A 17234-nucleotide genomic window follows, 5' to 3' on the forward strand; every position below is an offset into this window, starting at 1 on the left:
CTAGATTCAGATATGTGCACCTTTCCTTTCGGGTCGTCTCCTGGTAGGGTTTTCAAATTGGCGGGTTCTAGATATTATTATTTGGGGAGGGGGGGGTGCAGCCTTGGGAAAACGGGGTTTGGAGAAGGGAGGGACCCTTTTGCTTCACGGTAACCGATCTTGGTCAACTGGAATAGTGGAAGAGGTCCAGGTGGCACCTGGAGGTTGGCAACCTTCCCTGCAACCTTCTCTGCAGAAATGGGCGTTGGGTCACTTTCTCTGACGGGTCAAATGCAATGAAAACATCAAGCGGCTGAAACCTCTGAAGCCTCACAAAGTTAAAGACGAGCATTCACGGTCGCCACAAACTCATACTCGCTGGCACACTGCACTAGGCTAAGCCGGTGACATGTTTCCCTCGCTATTTGTATGTGCGGGCCGCCATTGGTGGTGAACTGCTGGCCGGCGGCCCTCCCTTCTCCTTTCTGCACTTCCACGGTATCGAATTAAATGATAAGGAGCAGTACGCCCAGCTGCTGACATGCTGGGAAAGCAAGCCATCCCCCAGTCTTGTCTTCTACGAGAGCCAATAACACCCCCGTCCTAAAAAGATATCTCCTTGCCAAAGCTTGCTGTCTCTCAAAGGCACTCCATCCTCTCCTCCTCTCTCCCAGGGGAACATTCAGCCCTCTTGGTTGGACCTCACATTTGAACAGATGCGACAGACACGGTCTCCAATACGGACCGCAGGGGGACGGGGGACGATCCCTGGCTGAGCCGCGAGGCTCACGTGGCCGTCGGCACCACAACCCCGCCAAGAAAGGAAGGCCCGGTTGCAGAGGCCAGGGAGAACAATGCTGCCCTGACCTTCTTGTGAAGAACAGGCCCGAATCTGCACATGCTGACCAGAGACCTAGTCAGAAGCTGGTTTTGGGTTTTTTTTTAACATCAAATATAGTCTGTCTTTCTCTCTGAAACACAAAGCAAATTACAAATAAGTTGGAAGACGCAAGAAGCAATGTGATAGATTTAGAAACGCTGCCAAGTGAATCCAGGAAGCGGCTTTCAAGGCAAGTGGGAAACAGTCCGTCCTCCCTGGCTTTCCTCTATAGGATCTTCCTTGGGTCACTCCAGGCAAGAGTCCTCCAGCCAATCCCAATGGTTTTAGGGGGCGTTGAGAGACCCTCCTCTTCTCCCCTAGCAGAGTTCTGTGCCTATGGGAGTCACGTGACAGGCAGTGATTGTTTCCCAGAATGCTTTTCTTTGTGCTGTCTGCATTATTTTTAAAACCAAACGCTTGTTTGCTCGTTGCTGTCCTTTGGGTGCCAGCTTGAGTATCTCAGTGAACAGTAAAGATATTCCCACGTCTTATCCATAAAAATAAGCCTGTAGGCTTGGCCACACAATTAAAGACTGGTGGGAGCGGGGAGGGAGGGGAGGGCTTGGAAAGGAACTTCACCTGTTGGATGCTGCCGTTACGTTGCCCCTTTAGAATGAGCCTGTAGTCTGGAGAGGAGCTGCAGTTGCAGGGGATCCCCAGGTCCCGCCTGGAGGCTGGCATCCCTACACCCACCACTGCAGACCACAAAACCACACTCAGGCTAATAGAAGGTGGCTTCACGGCTACTAACCAACTGCAAAACTTCCCTGCCTAGTCGCCTGCAAAGGTTTTTTACTCACCCCAGGTGACCAAGCCGTAGTGAGGGCACTGTGACAGCCCAACCTGAACCCTGATGCCATTCCTGAGTTTCGACGACTGGGGGTGAGTTCAGGTGACCGGCTTCTTTGGTCGCCCACCCTCGAGAGTCCCTGCCACTCTTGATGCTCAGTTTTCAACACTCTTCCCAAACCGGCTGGTGGTAGGGCTATTTAAGCTCCCTCCCCAAAGACCTGTGACAACACTTGCCAATGTGACTCAAGAGCCAGAACGGGCAGAGACCACCACCAGGTGCCCGCCGCTCAGAAACATGGCCCGTCCTGCCAGCCCTGGTGCCCCTCTCCTTCGCTGCCTCCTCATCTCAGGGGACCCGATGGAGAACAGGCCTCCTAGTTGCCATGGAAACCCCATCACTCAACGCAATTCCCAATTCCCCCCCCCTACTTAGCAAATTCTAAAGAGGCAACAGAAGGGATGCATCAAAACAGGTGAATTTCCTTTCCGAGACACCCCCCCCCCCCAATTTTGTGCTATATTCAGTCACTAACCTGGAAACTCGTCCTCCTGTTTCCCCATCATCTCTCTCGTGCACATATACTTTATCTCACTCTGGCCTGGCACATGGAGCCACCTTGCACTGAATCAGAGCCTTGGTCCATCCAGTATGGTCTACTCAGGATGGCAGCAGCTCTCTGGGGTCTCACGTGCTTCACCCTTCACGTCACCCGATCCTTTCAACTGGAGGTGCCTGGGATTGAACCTGGGACCTTCTGCATTCTCTCCCACAGAATTACAGCCCTTCTCTTTCCCAGCCAGATCCAGGTTGCATAGTTTTGTTTTTTAAGAATTCTGAGTGGCGTATTTAGGTGCAGTGGTTGGCCTGAAGGCCCAATGAGATTCATGGCTGCGTGGGGATTTGAACTCGGCGCTCCTGACCTAATTAGCTCACTCTCATTCAAGCCTCTTTTCCTTTCGTTTAGAGCAGGTTTTCTCAACTGGGGGGTTTATGAAACCCTGGGGTTTCTTGATAGCCCCAGAAAGGGTTCCTGCATGGGTGGGCTTGAATTCTTCATATATGTTTTAAAATGTATTGGGACATGGCCATATATGATCCTACATGTTCATCGGCCCACCCAAATTGACCAGCAACGGGCCTGGAGGGGTGGAAAGGGGAGGAACCCTGGGTGGGCATGCCCACAGCTATGCTTCCCAACCATATTGGGCATGATTGCACCCCTTCTGGGGTATCTCAGGGCCTGAAGAAGATTTCAGGGGTTTCTCAACAGTAAAAAAGTTAACAAAGGCTGTTTAGAGAAAAAGCCAAAACGTTTTATTGCCTTTATATTATGAGCACAGATTGAAGTGCAAACCTCTCTATCCGTGTAAAGCAGGACGGATGTGTATCTCAGGTATGGTAATAGTATCTCAGGCTTGCCTAACAGGTTGGAAGTTGGTACATTTTTCAGGCGACATCTGTGGAACTCACTGCCACAAGGTGTGTGTGTGTGTGTGTGGGGGGGGGTTTGACTCTTAATTTAGATCGCTTCATTGGGTGAGGAACGTTACAGCCAGACTGTAGAGAGAGCATCCAAGGTAGCTGAACAAGCACGACAGTTTGCAAACACCCGCTACAGCAAGCTGCAACCAACACAGGGTTTTATTTCTATTTATTTATTGCAGGAATGCTTCTTCCAGAGCAAACCTGTTAATTTTTAAGATGCCACAAGACTCCGGTGGTTCCAATTGAGAAATGCACCATAATAAAATAAAAATCGAACCACAGCAGCACTGAGAGACATAGCATAAAGGAGATTAAAAATAAATCCATGAAAACATAGCCTGGACAAATTGCCACCACCCACAGCATAGCCACGGCGCACTGTTGTGGTCAGCATGTCGGACTTGGACCACACGGAAATCCCTTCCTCACCCCTTGGGGACCTTGGGCCACTTTCACCTACACTGCAGGGTTGTTGTGAGTATAAAATGTAGGTGGGGGAAACCATGCTCGCAACCCTGAGCCTTCTTTGTTGAAATTTGGGATAAAAATATATAGGAGAACTGCGCAAGAATGCCCACTGATCAGCATGGCCAGCTGACATCACTTCAGGCCCAATGCAAGGCTCTCCGAAGCCTGAAAAACATTCCACAGTCAAATGGTTGAAAAAGGCTGCCCCGAGCCTTCATGGCAGAGTGGGGATTTGAATCTGGGTCTCCCAGAACTGAATCTACCATGGGGGTGAATTGCACCTCACCCCTCTTCCCACTACTAATACAATGATGCATCCAGTGTAGATCTGAGTCTCCCCTTCCCTTTATGCAGGGTCAGTTCCAGGTTTTTGGGGGGTGGGCTAGTAGAGAGTTCCAAAGGCCTCCCCTCCCTTTTCTACCCACCTCCAGGAACTAACCCACCCTTCCCTTCCCTGCTCACATGCATGCCTACAGGTGGTTGACCTCTGGTGAGGCATGTGGGCTGCACCAGGCCCCGCCGGAAACTTTGGGGTCCGGCACCTGGCCCACCACAGTGTTTGCCGACGCCAGCCCTGCGCGCATGGCCCACGAGGATTTGACCCACAAGGTTTGCCCTTGGGGGCTCTTCCCAGGGGGGAGCTCTAGTGACCCCTTCCCCTTGCTGAGGACAAGAGAGAGATCCTTGGGAAAGTGGCTTTTCAAATGCAGAACATTGAGACCCCCCCTGCCCCCATCTCGGATGGCAGAGGCATTTTGTTAACCAAACATGTGAAAATGCCACAAGCTATTTGTTTTAATGGCTGCCTTCTATTATTGAAAGAGGCCATCGGCTGGATAATAAAAATCCTAGAAATGTCTGCGGCTTCTGGCTTTTCTGCCCTGCCCTCGTTAACATGGCAACCCCCCCCCCCTTTTCTGACTGCTCCAAGCAGAGTCGCACCTGTCAAAGGTAGGCTGCAGCCCCTCCCCCACATTTGACTCTTAATTGACTACCAACATGCCCAGTAGTTAGAGCGCTGGAGTGGGATCCCAGGGAGCCAGGTTCGAATCCGCCCACCTGGGATAATGCACTTCCAGCGTGCTCTTGGAACTTAATTTACCTGCGCAAGGCCGGGGAAACCGGCTTCTTAAAGCGCACGGAGAGGGCATCCGAGAGACTTCACGGCAGAAGTTTCCTTCCCCCCCGGCCCACGTCTTGCTCCCCGCGGCCGTTCCAGGGAACCTCCCCGCACAGGGGCAGTCTACCTCGGCGGCGTCCGAGCTGCGGAGGAACCAAGACGGAGAATGGGGACGGGCTTGCTCGGGAGGCATCCGGCTCTTGGCTGGCGGGACCGCGCCAGAGACCACCACCCCCCCCGACCCCCGGCCCCCTCCCCCGGGGCTGCTTGCGCCCCTTCCCCGGCCGGCGCTCCTGGCCAGCAGGGGGGCTGGCGGACCCCGGGGTTCAAACTGCCCTCCCCAGCTCCGGGGGTGACGTCAGGAAGGGCCGGACCACGCGGCGGCGGAGCGCAGGAGCGACTCGGCGGCGGCATCGCGCTGCAGCGGGAGCAGCAGCAGCACCAGCAGCAGCACCAGCAGCGGAGCGGAGCGGCCAGGCAGGCAGGCAGGCGGACGCCGGAGGAGTCCGGATCCCGGCCGGAGGAGCAGCCAGCCCGCGGCCAATCCCGGGCCGGGCCGTCGAGCGGCCTCTCCATGGGCCCCCGAGGCTCCCTCGGAGGGGGACCGGCTTAGGGAGCCCCCGGCTGGGGGAGGACTTGGGGGGGAGCTCCAGCCCTCCCGCCTCCCCACCTCCCTCCCTCCCTTCCCCCCTCCTCCCAACTTGCGCACCCACTTTTTAAAAGGGGGGCACCATGGGGGGACTGGAATAGGCGGCCGAGCCCCCTTTCCCCCCTCCCCTGGCCGCGCAGGGGGCTGCGACCGGGAGCCCCCCCCCCGTTGGCTTTCCTGCAAACTCCGCCGAGCCCGGAGAATCCCGCGCCTCGTCCCCCCCCCCACTCCATCCCTAGCCAGAGCTCAGCCGAAAGACCCTCTTCCCCTCCCCCGCCCCCGGACTGCGCTCCCCATGCGCCCCCTTTAGCCGCGCACATGGAGGGGCTGTGAGCATCTGATCCCCCCTCCTCCCCCCCTTTCCTGGGATCCAAGACGTGACAATGTGGATACATCAGTTTTTAGTTACCAGGTAAGAGAGCTCCGCGGTGGGGTGGGAGGAGAAGGAGAGGGGGGTCCCTTGGGCTAGAGGGGGAAAGCTTTAAGTCGAGGGGCCGTTCCTGCATTTGGGGACGGAGAGATGGTGGGGGTAGGGGGGAAGATGCGGATGACCTTCCGCTTAACTTCTGCCAGCTCAGGGGGGAAGGATGGTGGTCCGCCTTTTCCAGACCCCCCACCCTACACCTGGCTTTTACGGGGGCTGCGAGGCGCTGATGTTTCACGGACTTGCCACCCACGCACCAAGGCGATGGTTCAGGGGCTGGGGGAAGGACCTTGGCCGGCCGAACCGGGCTCCACTGGGGGCTGCCAGCTCGGCTTTGCCGTTCCGCCCCCCTCCCACCGGGCGCCTATCGGGGTCAGCTGAACCAGACTGCACAGGCAGCCGTTCCCTGGCGGCGGGGTGCCCTGATGTGGGCTGAGGGTTGGTCTCTGGGTCAAGTGCCTTTGGAGTCCTTCCGACATCCCACCCAGAGGCATGCCTTTACCCTGGAGCGCATGGGGACTCACCCCCCAGCAAGTGTGCCGAGAATTGCAGCCTCCCAGGGGGGGAAAAGGGGGCGGCAGGGTGGGGACGGGCGACGACAGACCCTCTTCCAGTCAGGCGCAGACATAGCTGATCTCCCGGAGGATGGCCGAGGAGCCACAGCGGCGCATCGATGTGGCATGTGCCAAGTCGCCCGCCATTGGCTCCTCGAGCGACATGCACAGGCAAGTGGGAATGGAACTCTTAAGTTGCACTGGGGAGGGGGGGGGCTTTATGCAACAGCCGTCTCGCACACACAGAAGCATGTGCTCTGGCCCAGCGCCGATGTGGTGCCTCAGTGCGCTCGGATCGGGGGATTGAGAAAGGGCCGGAAGTTCATTTCAACCGAAAAAATCGACAATGACAGCAAACTGTGTTCTGTTCTGCAATCGCTCGTTTTCTTCTTGTTGTTAAGCCCATTGTCGGCTCTCCGCCTGCTGGCCGGGAACAGGTGCATGTGCGGGAGATAGTCTGACCTTCTCCAACCCAGAGTCTTGGCTTTGGGCAGGACACACCTGTGACAAAGGTCATGCACGCCTGGCATCGGTTTGGGAGCTAGCCTGGTGGGTGGAAGGGCTGGCTGCTCCTTGGAGACTGCATGTCACTGGGAGACCAAAGTGACTCTGTGTGTGTGTTGGGGAGGGGGGGGGGAAGGACAAGTAAATCCAAGCTGTTCTTCATGCCTCTCTCCACTGGGATGCAGCAGACGCCCGGTTTGTGGAGAATTTCTTTGCGCTTCCACCTGTGAACAAAATGCCTTCCCCCGTTTTGCCGGAAGAAGAGGCAGCTCTAACAGGAGTTTGGATGTTTCGGGAAGAGAGAGGAGCAGCAGACCTGCTGGTTTCTTGTCTTTTGGGGGGTGGGGACGACCCTGTGTCCCAGCAAAGACATCCTGCTGGAATTGCCCTGCCCTCTTCCTTCGGTACCGAGGAGGCGCATGATCTCGAGCACGGCATCCTCAGGCTTCGGGCCCCGTGTGCCGCACGGATCTTGGGGACCTCGAGGAGTTAAAATAAAAACCTGAGTTGGCTCGAGAGAGGATGCCAATTGGAGCTTGGATCGCCAGTTTTGGCTCCCAGATAGTCCTGGAACTGGTTCTGGAAGGTCAAGATGCTGGGGTAGCCTTCCCTTGAACATTGGTGCGATTTGCAAAACTGACGGTTGAGGGAAGCCTTACGTTGATTGGAACGGCCTCCTGAGATCTTGCTCCATCTCTCTCTGTGTCTCTCTTCCTGCTTCATAGAAGCAGATGTGGCTGGAGAGGATTGTCATAAGGGGCTTGCCTTTTGGAGTCCATCAGATGGTGGGTCCACCTAGCTTGGTGGACTGTCCTTGGACTTAACGGCAGCTCTGCAAGGGCTTGCCTCACACTTACCGCCTAAGACCCTTTTAACTGGATGGGACAGGGATTCAAACTTCTGACCTGTCCTCGGCTATATCTGCCCGGCTTGCTGAATGGCCTGCATTTGTACCAAGAGCCCCCTGGTCCGTTTCCTTCTTCCTCGGCTGGGCAGGGCTGGTTCAATCTCTCTTTCCTGCCTGTGATACAGTGTCGCCTAGGCGAGGCGAGGTGGATTGCTCGATGCGCATGGGATTAATGCGTGGTGTGCAGGGCCTTGTAACATGCGGAGATGCTCCTGTAGGGCTGGTCAACACACCCCTCCTGAGCCATTGGGGTCATCTTCCTGTCCTCATGTGGGCTTGTTTTTCCTCGTGCCACTTTGGGTTTTGTGCCGTTTGCAAATCTCATGCACGGACGTGCAGAGAGGAGGCAGTGTGGCTGTGGTGGGCCCCATCTACGATGCTCAGAGACCAGTGTGGGGAGATGCTGCAGGGTTCTCTGGTGGATGCGTGTGACAGACCGAGAAATCATCTCCAGATGCTGGAGCTAATTGCGTCCCGTCTTGGAGAGCGCTGGTGTAAAGGAGTTATGTAACTTATATATATATATACACACACACACTGTGACATGATTGCTGTGAAGTCCTAGGAAAAGGAATGTTCGGATTTTGGTCCTCGGATGCCGGATGGGGCAGGGGATCAAGGCCGCTTTTCCAAAACTCCTCATGTTCGAAAAGTACTCGAGGGAGCTGTTTTTCTTGGCTGTGTGGGCAGCGCATGTAAACAAGTTTCCAGTTGTGACCAGCAACCCTAAGAATAATTCATGATGGCTTTCTCGGATGCATAAAATGAACCGGCAAAAAAAAAACCCCAAAATGAAATGCAAATAAAAATACAGCCACAACACAGAGCGTTTGTCTCCATCGCGACAGACAGAACGGTTAAAACAAGGTCCTCCAGTGTTAAGAGCATGCGTCATGGATGCTTGAGGCTGAGCCTGCATTGAGCAGGGGGTTGGACTAGATGGCCAGTGTGACCCCTTCCAAATCTGGCATACTTCTCTGTTCTTTCTTTGTTTCCCTGCAGGCCTTCACCTTGTTTTGCAAATGAGTTACGTTTCTAGCAAAAGGATCTAATGAAATTAGGGACAGGGTGGTTCCAAGTCTTTCCACTGTGATGTTTTGCGATTTGCCGGTCTGTCTTTGGTGGCTCGGGCTGGGGGCATCGGAGACCAGTTAAGCCGGCCCGTTGGTCAGATGTTTGGCTTCCCTGCGGTCTTGAGGACCAGGAAATCGCTGCTGTGGTGCAGACAGAAAGGGGATCAGTGGCGGTGGAGTCTTGGAGGTCACACGTGGGGGTGGTTGGCTCCCATCCCACAGGATACACAACTGAAATCGTGCCAGAGGGGAGCAGCAGAGAAGATGCTGAATCGAGCCTGCATTCTCCTTTCTGAGCATTTGGCCTCTTAAAAAAAAAAGAGGTGTTCATATGACTGTGCCCAGGAAATTGCAGTCTGCAGACTGATCTGGGGTGTTCATGGCCGTCCAGAGTTGCCAATTCTGGGTTGGGAAATTTCTGGAGATTTGGGGAGGTCTGGGGAAGACAGGGTGTATAGGAAGGGAGAGGACTGCATTGGGGTAGAATGTCATATGGCCCATCTTCCAAAGGAGCCATTTTTCTGCAGGGAAACTGATCTATGCAGTCTGTTGATCAGCTGTCATTCTAGTCCAGGGGTAGTCAAACTGCAGCCCTCCAGATGTCCATGGACCACAATTCCCATGAGCCCCTGCCAGCGAACACTGGCAGGGGCTCATGGGAATTGTAGTCCATGGGCATTTATGTGGGACATATATGTGGGGATTTATAGGGAAAAGAATTGTTCCCTTTTTAATGTTTTTGATTGTTTTAGATCGCTTTGCTAAATAAAATGTTTGATATAGTTGTGCACATTTTCGTCCCTCAACCTTTTTGATTCTCACTTCGTCATCTCTGAGAGCCGCCCAGAGTTACCAGCCTCAGGCCCCGGTTGCATTTGGGAGGACTGGGTTCATTTCATCCATGCTCGGGGAATGTGAGTTGCAGGAGTCTGCGATGCGGCTTTCTCTGTTGGACATGTGTTCAGCCAAACCTTGGGAGGCTGTGGGCCTGTTGAAGAATGCTTGCCCGGCCAGATGTGGTTGATAGGTGGTTAAAAGAATATTAAGTCCTAAGAAATGGATGATTTAGGAAACGGATTGGAAATCAAATAGCCATAACAGAAGAATTAGCAGAAAACTGTGCTGTGGCTCCATTTGGGCTACTGTATGTGTGGATCTGATAGTGTGCCTGCGCATAACGTGCTGTCATCATAGCTGATTTATGGTGACTCCAGCAAAGGGCTTTCAAGGCAAGGTGAGAAGCAGAAATGGCTGGACATGGCCTTCCTCTGCAGAGCCTTCCTTGGTGGTCTCCCAGCCAAGACGTAGGGCATCTCCAGCAAGGGGCTTTCAAAAGAAGTGAGAAGAAGAGGTAGTTAGCTATTGCCTTCCTCCACAGAACCTTCTTTGGTGGTCTTCCTTCCAAGACTTAGGGCAACTCCAGCAAGGGGTTTTCAAAACAAGTGAGAAGAGGGGGTTAGCCATTGCTTTCCTCTTCAGAACCTTCTTTGGTGGTCTTCCTTCCAAGACTCAGGGCAACTCCAGCAAGGGGTTTTCAAAACAGGTGAGAAGTGGAGATGGTTGGCCATGGCCTTCCACTGCATAACCTTCCTTGGTGGTCTCTCTCCCAAGTACTAACCCTGTTTAGCTTCCTAGATCTGATGAGATCAGGCTATGCTGTGTCACCTTCCCTCCCATGGATGTGAATTATCCCTTCTTTAAAAGGCTGAACTGTTTGGTGTGTGTATGGGGTGAAGGATCCTAATTCTAGAGGCCATAGCAGTTTGAACTGAGCATTGTACATGTGTCCTTTTGAATCTAATGAGGGCCTAAATATGGTATGGGGGTATAAAAGGATATCTTCGATGGATTTCAGCAAACTTGCAAGGAAGATATCCGAGGGGTGGGGAAAGGTGGAAAAAAGGACAAAGCGATGGAACACATCCCATTCGTGAAAGATGGGAGTCTGAGTTTTTGGGGGTTAGGTGAAAGACGATTGAGTGGAGACAGGATAGATGTTTCTTAAGTAATGCTTTGGATGGATGAAGCAGGCAGAGAGACCCTTTACTTTTTCCCCAGGAATACTAGAATTCTTGGTCACCCAACGAAAGTGGCCAGCAGTAAATTTAGGACAAAAGGCAATACTTTCCCACACCATTCATGTACAGACCTCATTCCTCCAAGATGGTCGCTGGCATAGAGGGTTCAAAGGGTGTAGGCCAGCCAACAGCTGGATTCTCCAGTCAACCAATAGTCATGGACGCTGACAACTAACAGGGAGGATAGCCTACTCATGACCACCTAGAGCAGGAGTGGCCAAACTGTGGCCTCCAGATCTCCATGGACTACAATTCCCATGGACTACAATTCCTTCTTCATCTTTTTCACCTGGTGGGAACACAAGAGAGACCTGTTTCAATGGCAGCTCCAAGTTTATGTCTCATTGCCAGACTGTAGGGATCTGTCTCCCTGGAGGAAATGGCTGCTTTGGAGGGGGGAATCTGTGGTTCTAAACTGAAATCTCTTCCCAAACCCCATCCTCTTTTGGTTCTGCCCCCCCCCCCCCAATTTCCAGGAACTTCCCCAAAGGGAGTTGGCAATCCTAAAATGGATAACTTGGGGGAGCTCAGGAGAGCAACGTGGTTCTCCTCTCCTCCATTTTATCTTACAAGGGCCCTGCAAGATGTCTGAGGCTGTCAGATGGTGACTGGCTCCAGATCACTCAGCGAGATTGAAGATAGAGAGGGGATTTGAACCTGGGTCCTCTCCCACAGTCCTCTCCCACCCCAGTTGGATGCTCTAACTACTAGTCCACGCTGGGTCTCCACGCTTTGTCTCTTTGGACAACCTCATGAGCTTCATGGACATTATTGGCTTGCTCCAGGTGTCCAAAGTATTGGCCAAAAGAGTTCCAGTCTCCCATATGTTGGAGTTGTGGGGCAGGACCTTGGAATGGGAGGTGGAGGGTTTAGAATAGACGAAATACATGAAAGCTAGATGGGAGGTTTGGGAATAGTTATGAGGGAGACAATGACAGTGTGTGCACCGCTATGTCACTTCTGGGGAAAACCTGGAAGTGATGTAGGAATTGCCGTTCTAGGAATTGCTGGAAACTCGATGGTCAAGCCACACGACGTGGCATGGGACCTTTAGTGGAAGCCAAATTCCTTGGCAGCTGATCTAGCCGCATCAAGGCCTATCTGCACATATATTTATGGTACAGACGCATTTCTCATGGTTCTCAGTGTTTGAAGGCGTTCTCAAAAGTTGGAACACCCTCCAGGCGCGGGGAGATATTGGAATCGAGCTTCCCCGGCATAGTCATGGCAATTCCGAGCCCCCCGTGGCTGCCGAGGAACAAGCCCCCTGATGGAACTTATTAGGGAAAGCCGAGCAAAAACCATAAACCACCCCAAATATTATTCATTATTGTAGAGCTAATGGGATGGTACCTTGGGGCCAGATTTCTGTGGCTTGACTATTTGCTTGTTGCTAAGAATGCATTATGAAAGCAGCAGGAAGGAGAGGAAGGGAGAGGAATGGAGGAACAGAGAGAGGCAGAAATGAGGTTTCCCCCCCCCCCTTTCTTTTTAGCAATTCTCATCGTTTTAGAGCTTCTGATTACCTCTGCGTTCCGCCTCCTGTCAGAACTGTATGTCAACTTTCCTCCCAGGGCATGTCTGCGCTGCAAAAGACATATCTGTTTTTCTGCCTTGTTTTTTAGACAAAGCAGCCTGGGTTTGATGAGTGTACCACTGCAGATCTGCAAATAGTGGTATATGTGTGTGTGTGTGTGGGGGGGGGGAGTTGGGTTGCCAACTCCAGATGGGGAAATGCCTGGAGATGTGGAGAGTGGGGTTTGAGAATGGGAGCGACGTCAGTGGGGTATAAGGCCATGGAACTCACCTTCCAAAGCTGCCATTTTCTTTATGGGAACTGACCTCTGTGGGGTGGAGATCATCGAATCATAGAGTTGGAAGGGGCCACACAGGCCATCTAGTCCAACCCCCTGCTCAATGCAGGATCAGCCCTAAGCATCCTAAAGCATCCAAGAAAAGTGTGTATTCAACCTTTGCTTGAAGACTGCCAGTGAGGGGGAGCTCACCACCTCCTTAGACAGCCTATTCCACTGCTGAACTACTCTGACTGTGAAAATTTTTTTTCCTGATATCTAGCCTATATCGTTGTACTTGTAGCTTAAACCCATTACTGTGTGTCCTTTCCTCTGCAGCCAGTGGGAACAGCATCCTGCCCTCCTCCAAGTGACAACCTTTCAAATATTTAAAGAGGGCTATCATGTCCCCTCTTAACCTCCTTTTCTCCAGACTGAACATTCCCAAGTCCCTCAACCTATCTTCATAGGGCTTGGTCCCTTGCCCCCAGATCATCCTTGTCGCTCTCCTCTGTACCCTTTCAATTTTATCTACGTCAGTTGTAATTCTGGAAGCTCTCTAGCCTCCATTTTGTGTGTGTCTTCCAGTTTTGTGTGTGTGTGTGTGGTTAATAGCAAGTTGAGTCTTCGGAGAACTCCTGGTAGTCCAGCTGGTTTGGAATCCATGCACATGGTTGTGTATTTCCTGCAACCTGCAGGGGGTTGGTCTGGATCGGCCTTTCTCAACTTTTTCTACCATTGAGAAACCCCTGAAACATTCTCCAAGCTTTGAGAAACCCCAGAAGTGGGGTGATTGTGCAGAATATAGTTGGGAAGCAGAGCTGTGGACACGCCCACCTGGGGCCCCTCCCCTTCCCACCCCCTCCAGGCCCATCCTTGGCCATTTTGGGGCAGACAGGTCAACATATATCAGCTGATAAATATTTAACAAATAAATAAAAAAATTAATCGACTCCCACCCATTTAGGAAACCCTTCTGGGGCCTCCAAGAAACCCCAAGGTTTCATGAAACCCTGGTTGAGAAAGCCTGGTCTAGACTCTAGATGACTTGGAGGGACCTTCCAACTCTTTTTGTTGATGCAAACGTATCTGATAAAGGATGCTTTGGCTCTTGAAAGTGTATACCTAGAACATTTTACCGGTCTCTTGAGCTTTTACTGGTCTAGGGGTCCCAGGTTCCTCCTGGCCACCAGTGAAGGATTGGGGGTGGGGGTTAGGATTGCTTAGGTCCATGTTGGGGAAACTGCTGGAAATTTGGGGGTGCAGCCTGGAGAGGACAGGGACCTCAGCAGGGTACAATGCCTGAGATCCCATCTTCCAAAGCACCCGTTTTTTTCTAGGGGAGCTGCTTGGAGCACTTTGCAGGGTACACAAACAACCAAACGGATAAAGGGATGGATGTGTATTTGCTATTCCAACACAACCTGGTTTTCCATGCCGGAGATTCCTGCTTTTCAGGAAACCGCTCTTTTGTAGCTGACAAGAGAGAAGACATCCAGAGCGTGGGGAGTATCTCCCCCCCCTCCCCGCCACACTCCTTTTCTTTGTAGTATGAATAATTCCCTGCAAGAATACTCGGAATCAGCACACTCTTGGTAGACTCTGGCATGTGCATGTCTGCGCTCGATGAGGTGACGGATGGGAAGCTGACTCAGTTGCTTAGCAGGCTGCGTTTCCCCCTCCCAATCTTTTATTCAGAAGCCCCCAGCCATTGGGCGGAGAAAGCGGCCATGGCTACCGAGAAACTCCCCCCTTTTCTTGCACCCCCAAGAAGCGCTGGTTCGGCAGTTTTCCTCTCGTCTCCACCGTGGCGGTATTATGCATGCTGGAGTGGAGCGGCGTTCAACTCTCCCCTGTCCTGCCACGACGCTTCCCCTTCCCTCCCCCTGCCATTAAATTAGCTTCCCGGACCTTGCCACATGTGCTTTCCCTTTTGGACCACTGCTTCCGAGCCTTTCCCCTCTTGCAAGATTGCGTCCCTACTCATCCGTGTCGATCACAATTACACCTCGGATTGTCGTGCGCCGGCACGCACGCCGATATCGGATCCGGCGACCCGGCTGCCCATCTGCTGTGGGACGGCGGCGTGTCTCCTCAGCGAGCCGTTCCCTGATTCGAGCAGGCAGGCGCAATTGTTTCCCCCCCCCGGATACAAGAGACGGGGGTCACATTCGTTGCTGTGGAGGCAGCAGCGTGTGTGTCTTCCAAGGGGAGACGGTGCACGGTTGGCAGGACGGTCGAGCGCATTCCGGTGCGTCGTGGATTGGGGCTGGGCACGGGAGGCTTGGACCAGCTGCTCTCTCTGCCTTAACGGCCTCGCAGGGGATAAAGTGGCAGTGAAGCTGTAATCGGCTGTGGGTCGCTGCTGCGGAGGAAAGAGGAGGATACATCTTGAGAGGGATCCACCGTCCTCATCAGGACCCTGGGAGCAGGAGGAAGAAGAAGAAGAGCCGGTTTTGTAGCCTGTTTTTATTACCGGAAGGAGGCCAAAAGTGGCTTCCAATCGCCTTCCCTTCCTCTCCCTGTGAGGGAAGTGAGGCTGAGAGAGCTCTGAGAAGACCGCTCTGTGAGAACATCTCTGACAGGACTGTGACTAACTCAAGGTCGCCTAGCAGGCCTTGTCTGTCTCAAAGGGGCTGATTATTGCCTACCCTTCCTGTCCCAATAACAGACACCCTGAGGAGTAGGGGAGGCTGAGAGAGCTGTGAGAGAATTATGATTGGCCCAAGGTCACCCAGCAGGCTGCCTGTGGAGGTGTGGGGAAACAAACCCAGGCAGCTGCTCTTAACCGCTACACCACGATGGCTCTTGCACTGTAGGCTCAGTGGTGAGGCAGAAGGACAGCTCCAAAGTCCAGCTCCAAAGTCCAATTGCAGCTTGATCTGAGACTCCTCTAACCCCTCCACCCAGATGGCTCCCAGATGGGGATGTGATGTCTGGTTTCAGACAGGCTGATGGTCTCCCTGCTCCCTCTCAAGTTTGTTGGGAAGAGACATCGGCCTGAAATGGGAAAGTGCTTGGCCTGCTCTCGGAAGGCGTTCCTTGCAGTGATTAACATCCTCATCATATTCCATAAACCAGTTATGCAAATAAGCCCACCGAAGATTTTACTAGCCATCTGCTCACACATCTGCTAGAGTTGGGTTTTTTTTTAGCACTTGGGATAGTGTGAATGGGGAAGACGCAAAAACCAACAAGTTTCTTGCCTTTCACACATGACGTTGCCTGGTAGGAATATGCCCTTGGATTTATCAGGTCCCCTATCTATGCCCCCCCAAATACCTTACTGGAATGTTTTGGGTCCATTTGGGTTTCTGAATGGTATTCAGGATTTTTCAAGGTGCGGATTAATCAGATCCCAAAAATTCTGGAAATATTCGGGTACGTTGGGAATATTCGTGTATATTCGTGTATATTCGTGTATATTCGTGTATATTCGTGTATATTCGTGTAAGGGCCCAAAGGCTGTTTTAAAAATGTTTCCCCACATGCTTACAGGATTCCTGTGTAATGTAAGGAATAGAGAGAAGGGGTCAGATCTCCCAGGCAATGGGAGCAGACTTTAAGGGGCGTGCCAACCATCAGGCCAGCTCTTTGAGGTGCTGTTGGTCTGGGAAGATCTTCTGCCTGCCTGCCTGACATTTCCAGGACAAGTTTTATAATTTGCTTATTTTAAATTATTTCATTTTGTGGGTGTTGTAGTTGAGGAGGGAGCCTTTCTCCCTCTTCCTCATAGAATCATAGAGCTGGAAGGGACATCCTGGGTCATCTAGTCCAACCCCCTGCACTATGCAGGACACTCACAGCCCTCTCGCTCATCCATTGTCACCTGCCACCCCCTTGAGCCTTCACAGAATCAGCCTCTCCGTCAGATGGCTATCCAGCCTCTGTTTAAAAATCTCCAATTTCTTGGTTCTTAAAGAATTGCCTTCCTTAGTTTGGTTTTGCCATGTTTGTTGTACTGTGCTTTTAGAATTGCTTTGAATGTGCTTTATTTCTAAAAGTTGTTAAATGATGTTTACAGGGTTTATGTTTTCGAGGGCGGCTGGGGCGGGAGGGGGGGCGATGATATTGTCTAAGTTGTTGCTCTTTTATAAAGTTTATATCTTTTTGCACTGACCCACTTCTGCTTTTACAGCTTCTGCAGTCATTTTAACAGTCTTTCTGTGCTGTGTTTTTGGGGAGAGCAGTTTTGTGAAGTTTGGGGGGGGGGGTGTTCCTGTTGTTTTTAAATTAATTGTCATGGAAGGTTCTGAAGAAAATTTCAGATTAGTTTTTGAAATAATGGTTAACCGCAGGCGAGGGCTGAGATGCTCTTAAAAACCAACATTCTTTGGACTGAGTTTTTCGGTTTGACATTGGTTCTCTTGGGCTTGCCACAACAGCGTGTGGTTTTGCTTGGATTCTCTGGTTCGCCATCGGTTCTGTTGGGCTTGCTGGCTCTGTTTGCACCTGGAGGCTTTTCGCCAGTGGCTGCTTTTGTGTGTTTGGACTGTTGGTCTCTGTGAATTCCCCACCTCCCAGGAA

The 17234-nt window shown here is 52.4% G+C and overlaps 1 protein-coding gene across 2 annotated transcripts in view; it reads left to right on the forward strand.

Annotated features, from left to right (window-relative positions):
• The first annotated feature begins 4766 nt into the window (after window positions 1–4766).
• The window catches only part of AJAP1 (adherens junctions associated protein 1), a 91143-nt gene continuing 78675 nt past the window's right edge, over window positions 4767–17234 (forward strand). The window contains exon 1 of one of the 2 annotated variants that reach the window (XM_077311929.1): window positions 4767–5786. In XM_077311929.1, the coding sequence (XP_077168044.1) occupies window positions 5758–5786 (29 nt within the window). In that variant the 5' untranslated portion in view covers window positions 4767–5757. The remainder of the gene's footprint in view (window positions 5787–17234) is intronic. The other variant, XM_077311928.1, reaches the window with a different exon arrangement.

The sequence above is a fragment of the Paroedura picta genome, chromosome 15 (genome assembly GCF_049243985.1).
Source record: "Paroedura picta isolate Pp20150507F chromosome 15, Ppicta_v3.0, whole genome shotgun sequence".
NCBI classification, from domain to species: domain Eukaryota; kingdom Metazoa; phylum Chordata; class Lepidosauria; order Squamata; family Gekkonidae; genus Paroedura; species Paroedura picta.